The sequence below is a fragment of the Phaethon lepturus genome, unplaced genomic scaffold, assembly GCF_000687285.1.
Source record: "Phaethon lepturus isolate BGI_N335 unplaced genomic scaffold, ASM68728v1 scaffold276, whole genome shotgun sequence".
In the NCBI taxonomy this organism is placed as follows: domain Eukaryota; kingdom Metazoa; phylum Chordata; class Aves; order Phaethontiformes; family Phaethontidae; genus Phaethon; species Phaethon lepturus.
Window position 1 is genome coordinate 941 of NW_010545353.1, and position 8,365 is coordinate 9,305.

Genomic DNA, 8,365 nt, shown 5'->3' on the forward strand with positions numbered 1-8,365 from the left:
ATGCAAGATGAGGGAGGCCATCTGCACTTCTGTAGAGCGGAGCTCTCTTTTCTCATTGCTCTTCCCCGTGAGCTCAGTCTGGACAGTTTCCTCCCATTGGGTTGAGTGCTACAGGACACGCGTTCCCCACAAAGGCTGCCATGCTTTCGGTTTGGGTGCATCACTTTAGGTCATACCAACAGGAGCTGAGCCCCCTCTCCCCCATGCATCTTTCTGAAGATCAGTCCCTGCTTATGTCTGAGGCTCACTTGTAGGTTAAAACTTTTCTCTCTCCTCTCTCTCTCTCTCTCCCATCTCCATCTGCAGGCTGGGTACTGGTAAGCTCGACCCTCACAAAGAAACCACTCATTGTGTGGAGCCGTGGTGAAAAAGCAGAAACATCTTTGGGAGGAGAAGCTCCAGCCCAGCAGCACCATCCCTGTGCTACAGTGGGAGAAGGAGCCATGAGCTGCTGTTGGCTTCAGAAACAGGCTGAGCCACTCCAGCAGTGAGGAATGATCTGGGAAGGAGGAGGTCTTTAAAGCTATGGGCAGTGAAGCTTCAGAGGATGAAGCCTAGGGATACTGCCTTTCTTCAACACCCAGAGGGGACAGCACCGGGGCACGGCTCCCTCCACGCCGAGAGCTCACACAAGCTGAGAGTTAATGCATAAACGGTATATTCAGCTGCTTCTCGCCAGCTTCTCATTAAAGTCATGCCCTTCTCTCTGCAAAGTCCAGAAAGAGTAGACGCTCCGTGCCAGGTCTGGAGGCCCTGGGCTCCAACAAGTTGTGGTGGCTGTCAGTTGAAGCTTTCCACAAGGTTTTGTGGCGCATACCTAGATGGCTTGTGTTCTTATTTATCATTACAATACTAGTTCCACTATAAGTTTGAAGGCAAAAAGGTACTGGGATGGGTTTACCCTTGGAAATGATGAAGGTCCAGCTGCCTTCGATGCCAAGGAAAGGCATGGCTTGTTAGACCATGTGCACAGACATCTGTGAGGAGGAGCCCTGAACCGCCGCATACTGTCTGTTGTCACAGGCGTTGGCCGTCTGCTGGTTGCTGGAGGGAGGGCTGATCATGTGCATCCCGTGATCCATACCTGTGGAAAGGTATTGCCTCTCTCCGAAGGCCCCACTGGACGGGGAAGAGCAGAGTAAAGTGCTTTGGGAGGTGGTGAGCTTCTCCGGGCTCGCCGCCAGCCTGGGGGAAGCAGGAAAATTGTATCCATAGAGGTTGTAGGGATTGTGCAGGGAGAAGGCATTGTAGGAGCTCTGCTGCATGTGGCTACCACCAAACATGTGTGAAGAGGAGGAGGTGGAGGCAGGGTTGCCTGCTTGCATGACATACTGAAACTGGGAGCTGGGGAAGGACCCCAGCTGGCCGCTGTACGCCTCCATCTTGCTGTTGCTGGGCAGGGAGGAAGGAGTCGGAGATGGAGTCCTCTGAGGCATGAAGGTTTCGGAGGGCTGCGAGGCGGAAGCGGTGCCACTCTGCAGCCGGTTGTAGCCACCATCGCTCAGCCCTGGGTAGCTCTGCAAGGCGGCCATGTTGCTTCTGGCGCACGGGGGATAATCAGACAGGTTTAGGTTGCAAAGCTGACTCTCCCGGCAGCCAACGTTGAAAGTATTGGGGGCCAGATGAAAGGCTGGAGGGGAGCAGGATGGAGAGAGAAGGTGAGAGGAAGCGGAGGGCGACGGGGTCCCCGTGCTGGAGGTGGTCGGGGAGGTGCCTGTGCTGCCTCCTGCAAAACAAAACAGATGGGAGGATGTTCAGAGCCTGGGACCACATCTGCAAAACGAGATGATCTCATTAAAAACAGCTTAGTTTAATAAAGAAACAAGGGTGGTAAAATGGCCGCTGGAAAACTCAGTCTTTCTTGGCAAGAGCCCTCCCTTTATTAATAGCATCCCTTGGTCTTCCCTGCTGCTTTTTTGTTATGATTTTGTTTTTCAATGGAGATTTTCTTCCCTTTTAAAATAGGAGAGGGAAGCAAGCATGCCACAGAGCAATCATCTCCATCAGCCAAGAGATGTGACATCTCCAGGCATGTTTATCTAGTCCTTAAAAAAAAAAAAAAAAAAAAGAAAAAAAAAAGGTCAAGAAGTCTTGTCTCCCTCTCCTGGTCTGCCGACCACCAGTCGGCGGGCCGCACGGCCCCACTACCAACATGCTTTGTTATCCACTCGGGGGGCTTGCAGCGGGAAGTGACTGGAATCATGTTGGACTTCTGCACTGTGCAACAGTTTTTTCTGATGGCTCGTGGTGCAGCGGTACTGATTTAAGCCAGAAGTAACACTAAAATGAAGGGACACAATTTCAAGCTATAGCCTGTTCCACCAAGCAGAGAAAAGGGATGTGTCAGGATTTTCGATCATGTGCTTTAACTTTAAAAGGGATTCCATATGTTGTATCACTGGTGTTAACAAAACATCAGTATACATGTATGTTGGTAGTATCAATGTATTATGCATTATTTAAGCTATGAATGATAGAATTTATTGTTTTGCATGGCAGGGGTGCTCAAATGTTCTGACCTGGGAAAACAATACTGCGTAATACTACCAAGAACAGTAACAAACTGCAAGTGGTGTGGTAGGAAGAAGCTGATGGCACAATTTTGAGCTTAAGAAGAGATTATTTATAGGCAAGATTCTGAGTTAGAGGAAGCTTTCTTGATCAACTAGGAAAATCACTTCTGTGCTTAAGGGAATGCAGTCTTCTGGTGTGAAACATTTATTTTTCCATTGGAATGATTCCCTTTGCATGCGAATCCCATTTCTGCATTTGGGCAACTAACACTGCAGATTCTTGTAAAGAGGTACTGGTGAAGAGATTTGACAAGGGTATAAGTAGAACCAGAGGAAATAGGAAGACAACTGGTGAGGCAGGCTAATTAGACAGGCTAGAAGATGACAAGTGAGAGGCAAAAGGACTGGAAAAAAGGGTATTAGAGTGGGCAGCTGAAACTTAACCAAGGGAGAGATTGCACATTGAGGATCAAAAGTAAGGGACAGCTTTCTCGTGTGTCACTTTTGGAAAAAAAAATCAGGTCTAGGTCTGCTGCAAAATGGGGGACAAACTAAATGCAGTGATGCTTCATAAAAAGAGAATAGGTGATGCTAATGGTTGAGAGATGCACTAGAAAGACAAGTTCTGTGTCAGTACATGATGGTGAGAATGTAAATAAGTGAGATTATATCTCAGTACAGGAAAGACACAGACCTGTTGGAGTGGGTCTACAGGAGGGCCACAAAAGTGATTGGAGGGGTGGAACACCTCTCCTATGAAGAAAGGCTGAGAGAGTTGGGGTTGTTCAGCCTGGAGAAGAGAAGGCTCCAGGAAGACATTCTTGCAGACATTTTTCACAATGAGGGTGGTAAAACACTGGCACAGGTTGCCCAGAGAGGTAGTAGATGCCCCATCCCTGGAAACATTCAAGGTCAGGTTGAATGGGGCTCTGAGCAACCTGGTCTAGTTGAAGATGTCCCTGGTGATTGCAGGGGGGGTTGGACTAGATGACCTTTAAAGGTCCCTTCCAACCCAAACTATTCCATGATTCTCTGATTCTATGATATCTGACTCTCTAACACATATAGGATGAAACAGAATGGGGCATTAGAGTGAAAATATAACTCTGAGACATTAATAATATTTGGGATTTTTTAATTTTAAAAGATTTTGAAACAAGAGCCAGAAAAAAGAAGAAAAACATCCTTGGGTAAGCACAGCCTGGAGTGCACACAGCTGACCCAGGCAGCATCCAGAAAATTAATGTTTCTGTGTTGCTAAGTCAAAGCAGTCATTCTCATTACCAACCATGGGGATGAATTCTTATTGCTAAGCCACTAACTACTTTTAACATTCATTCAGAAGCATAAAAGAGAAGCTTTGAGCCAAATCTCCATTAGAATTAATGAAAAAATTTGAAGTTTCAAATGGCATCATGGGCTCTCTATATTCCCTTCTTGACAACACTAAAATGCTCAAACATGCTAGTGCATTTTTGCTCCAGAGTTCAAAGACTTTCTGTGTGAATTTCTAATTTAGTATTTATTTTAAAAGGTACACTTCCCTGGTTCATTTAACGTCTCTGACAGACAATCTCTGTCTAATTTTCTTGTGGTAAATTAAGGTGGTACCTCCTGCAGCCTTTCTCCCTGTCTCTCTGCTACAGGTTGTCAATATTGCATCAGGATCGGCAGAAGGGAACATCTGTCTCTACACAAGTAGTTTCATTGCAAAGTTCATTTTAATTGAAATTGCTGATAAAGGTGAGTTTGCACCAAGGTACACAACTAGAGACACATTTTCCTGTTAGCCCTGCACTGAAGAAGATAACCTCAGACAGAGAGGGCAGGCAGGCAGCTGAGTTCATATATCATCACTTAGCTATCAAAGCTCAAAACACAGAGGTCACATAATCACAAAACAAATACAGCACAAAGTGAGATGTATTTAACCCACAGTAATTCCACACTTGATTCTTTACACCACATATTTCATGAACAAACTTCAGATGGTGACTTACTTGCTGACAGCGTCTGGAGAATAAGTAAAAATACATATGTATAGATATATGAGCATTTAATGAACTGTTTGAAATAAAATATGTAGAATAAATTATTAACTACAATGTCTTCATTTCAGTCTTCCTTTACCCCATAGTTAACCTTTAAAAACTATGCAGGAGAAGAGCACACACACCAGTTACCTCAAAGCATTAGGCTTTAAATATCTGCTAAGGAGTTACAATCAAGCTGTACCCATAGCTGAGGCTTTGTCTCCACATAGAGTAAGTAGAGATCTCTGATTAGCAATTACAAGGTATTCTCAGTGATTCCAAAACTGAAACACTGAATTGCACATTTCAGTCCCAAAAGAGGGACTAAAGTGATGCTGCTCTGAATTATCCCTATTTGCAAGCCAACAGAAAAACCCTGAAGTGAAAACACAGTAAATTAAGAAACAAAGTAAAAAAGACTTTTTTCTTTTTCTCCATAACTTTAAAATTATGAGGAGGTGAGAAATCTATCGGCAACAAATGCCAGTCCTGACGGGTGTCTTTCAAGAATGCTTTGCTGCAAATGCCAACCATAAGCACAGGACACATCACAGTTCTGCAACAGAGCATAACACAGAAGCCTGAAGTTCCTGATCACTTTCAGAATAATCTTTACACCTTTAAGGCCCATCTCAGTTCATCCTCTTCAGAACGCAAACAGCTCTACTCTGCTCTGAATGGTATTTCTGATCCATCTTTGCTGGCAGCACTACGTATGGGCCAAATACAGCCTGCACTTTTGTGAAGTTATAACTTGGACTGTAGCTGTTACGAAGTCAGCCAAATACACCTAGAGATGGCAGCAAGCCCAGCAAGTATATCCATACCATACTACAGTCTCAGATACACAGATGTGTATGTCATTTTAATGGAAGGCATGGATACAAACCAATCTAGTTAAACTGATACACAAGGCTATGTTTAGGGCTGGTTTAAGTCAAGTGAAACCACATTTAAGGAAGAACAAAATGAATCCCTCAATAACTTTCCTCTGTTCCTTTTCTCTACTCACTATTGCCCCAGAAATAATTGCCAACACCAACAGCATTTACCGTGAATGTCACAGTATCTCTCACCTCCACACTTACCATGATTCCAGAGTGATTAATTATTATTGTTTCTGGTCTTCTGAAGATCATTCTGCATACATCAGCCCCAGGTATGTGCAGTTAGCAAGTCACATTTGTACAAAATGCAAGGTTCGTAACTTCAAAACTTCCTCCCATCTGAACCCTGCCCCGCATAGCAGATGAAAGTGTCCGTCCTCACAGTGTCCTGCCATTACATCCAGGGCTTAGCCAAGCCCTGGTACCATCCTGAAAAGAGGCTGCTCTCTGTCTGGGCATACAAGAGATAACTAAGTTGACTTTATCAGAGAGACAGGAGCATTTCTGAAGAAGGGAAGTAGAGAATGATCTAGGACATGAAAGGTCAAAAACTACAAACTGGACCAAGAAGGAAGAAATCATTGGTAAAGAGGGGAAATGGGAAAAAGAAAAATGAAATTGTGGTGGAAGACAGGGAAACTCTGTGGAGAGGGTGGGATGTAAAGGCAAACCTTCTTCCTCATGCCAGCATTCCCTCTTGTGAACACTATATAGAAATGTTGGCTGTGCACCAGTGTCAAATATCTGCCCACAAGGGTTAGGGAAGAAACTACAGCTTCTCATCTGGATACAAATAAGAACTGCTGTTAAAATTTCATCTCAAGTAGCTTTCCTTCCAGTCACCTGTGTCTTTCTAAGCCTTGGTAACAGTCCTGTCTCTCTATGTGTTCCAGATAGACCCTTACTTTTGCTTTTACCTAGACTGAGCTTGTGTTAAGGACAATTTCAGGGCAAACTGCAAGCCCAAGCATACCCAGTCCATGGGTATGATGCATCTTAAAATGAGAGACTGTAGTATTCTTGAAGCATTCAGCATGACAAGGTGTCTGAAAGGCAAAGGGGATCTCTTCCACACAGGGCAGGTCACGTAGAGAATTTCTAACACTGCAGTGTAGATGGAAAACACATCTGCCAGCAGCTAGCGTTAGCCAAGAGAGCTTTCTGGCAACAGGGCGATAGGGGGGAGAGCATCAGTGCCAAGGGAGCCTGAAGCAATCGTGCATGGAAAAATCTCTGGGATCTCTCTTACGAATGACACCACACTAGTCAGTTGACCCACAACTTAACCCAACTTCCTTTATCTGAAAGGTGCACATAAATTACACTTTGGACTCAACTGCAGTGTACTTGCCTTGCTAATGTTTCCAGGCATTGGTTGCTACCACCACCTGCAGTGCCTCCATACAAACCTCTCAGTCCTTGAAGTCCTTGCTTAATGCAGAGGAGGAGAGCAATCACAAGCTGAAGCTGCAGTCAACACAAGATACCTGAACATGAGGGCTATGCCCTGTGCAACAGTAGAGTCTCACCAGTCAGCTACAGGCAAGAGCTTTAAAGTACTCTGGGCAACTTGACTGGGCTGCCATTACCTGACCACATCAGCAGCCTCCAGCTCTTGGCATGGTTGGGCTCAGACAGTAATAACCTGGTATTCACCATCTCGTTAAGAACAGATGTGGCTGAGGGTCCTCAGAGCTTGTGCCTTGACTTTCTAACAAGTATGGGAACCACGTGATTTGCCTTTTTACATTTTGATGTGTCAGCACAACATTAGTATTCTTTGAGTGTAAAACGCATCTTAAACAGCTCAACCCAGTTCCACCTACAAGCTAATTTAGCTTATCATGGCCACAGATATGGGCTGCAGGTTCAGCACGGCTGTACTCAGCCCAGCAGAAAAGCACCTGGCCCACAGTCTCAGCCCAGCCATTTTCTCCCACCTTCAGATGTTAGCAGGACCTAGTGTGAAGGTCAGATGCTTGGGACTGATCAGTGCACAGCCTTGCTGGCTGGTATCATAGGGGAGACACAACCCCTCTTCTGACACGCCCAACATGTCAACATCTCCACCGTGTTGATAGACATGTGTTCAAGCACCTGTGGGTGCGGGAAAGATGGGCTGTGGCAACTAGTCATTCACATTCACCTGGCTCATGGCTCTCCTCCTGGCTTTTTGCATGAGCTAATAAGCCCTCCTGAGAAGCAGTTTGTATTCACTTGGGCTCAGAGCCATGATAATGCAGCTCTCCAGCTTTCCAAATGGAGCTGGCCAGGAGCTGGCATGTGTCTGGCCAGCATGGAGCACAGACAGAGGAGCCTGTCCATGCAGACATACTCTAAGTCACTCCTGAAAGGTCTGGTGAAGGCTCTACAGACATGTACACATATGTAGAGGGATTTTCTAAAGCATAGGAGAGACCAACCCTTCCCAGCTTTTTGCAATGTCCTACCCTTGGACAAAACAGTAAATAAAACTGATGGCATGCATGCAGGAAAACAAATTTGAACAAAAAGGTCCCCTCCCTGTTCTGTGCACTCACACATGCATGCACCCTAAGTACGGCTTATAAAACTTACTCCCTGTCTTCCAAGTTACTGTGCCTTTGGTCGCAGAACAAAAATTAAGTACTTGCCCAAAGGTGGAAATCTGAGATGGTTATGAGGCAGGGTTTGTGCAGATTGCCAGGTGATATGATTGATTATGAGGCCAGAGGGTGCCACTGTAATCATCTGATCTCATGTCCTTTAAGAGCTAGGTCTAGCACAAACTTGGATTCATTCCTACCAGTCCTGCCTGATGCTTGCTTGCATCTCCAGGCATCTGAATGACACAAAATCAGGTGTCACTCCTGCTTTCACATATCATGACAACTTTTGTCTTGCAAGTATAACTGACAGCCCAAGGTCTCTCTTCGTATGCCTATTTTTCACA

The 8,365-nt window shown here is 45.3% G+C and overlaps 1 protein-coding gene across 1 annotated transcript in view; it reads right to left on the reverse strand.

Moving 5' to 3' along the window:
* Positions 1 to 925: 925 nt before the first annotated feature.
* Positions 926 to 8,365, reverse strand: part of TBX15 (T-box 15) — a gene marked incomplete at its 5' end in the record, with an annotated part of 16,627 nt that continues 9,187 nt past the window's right edge. The window contains one exon of the mRNA XM_010288909.1: positions 926 to 1,726. Coding sequence (XP_010287211.1) covers positions 957 to 1,726 — 770 coding nt within the window. The remainder of the gene's footprint in view (positions 1,727 to 8,365) is intronic.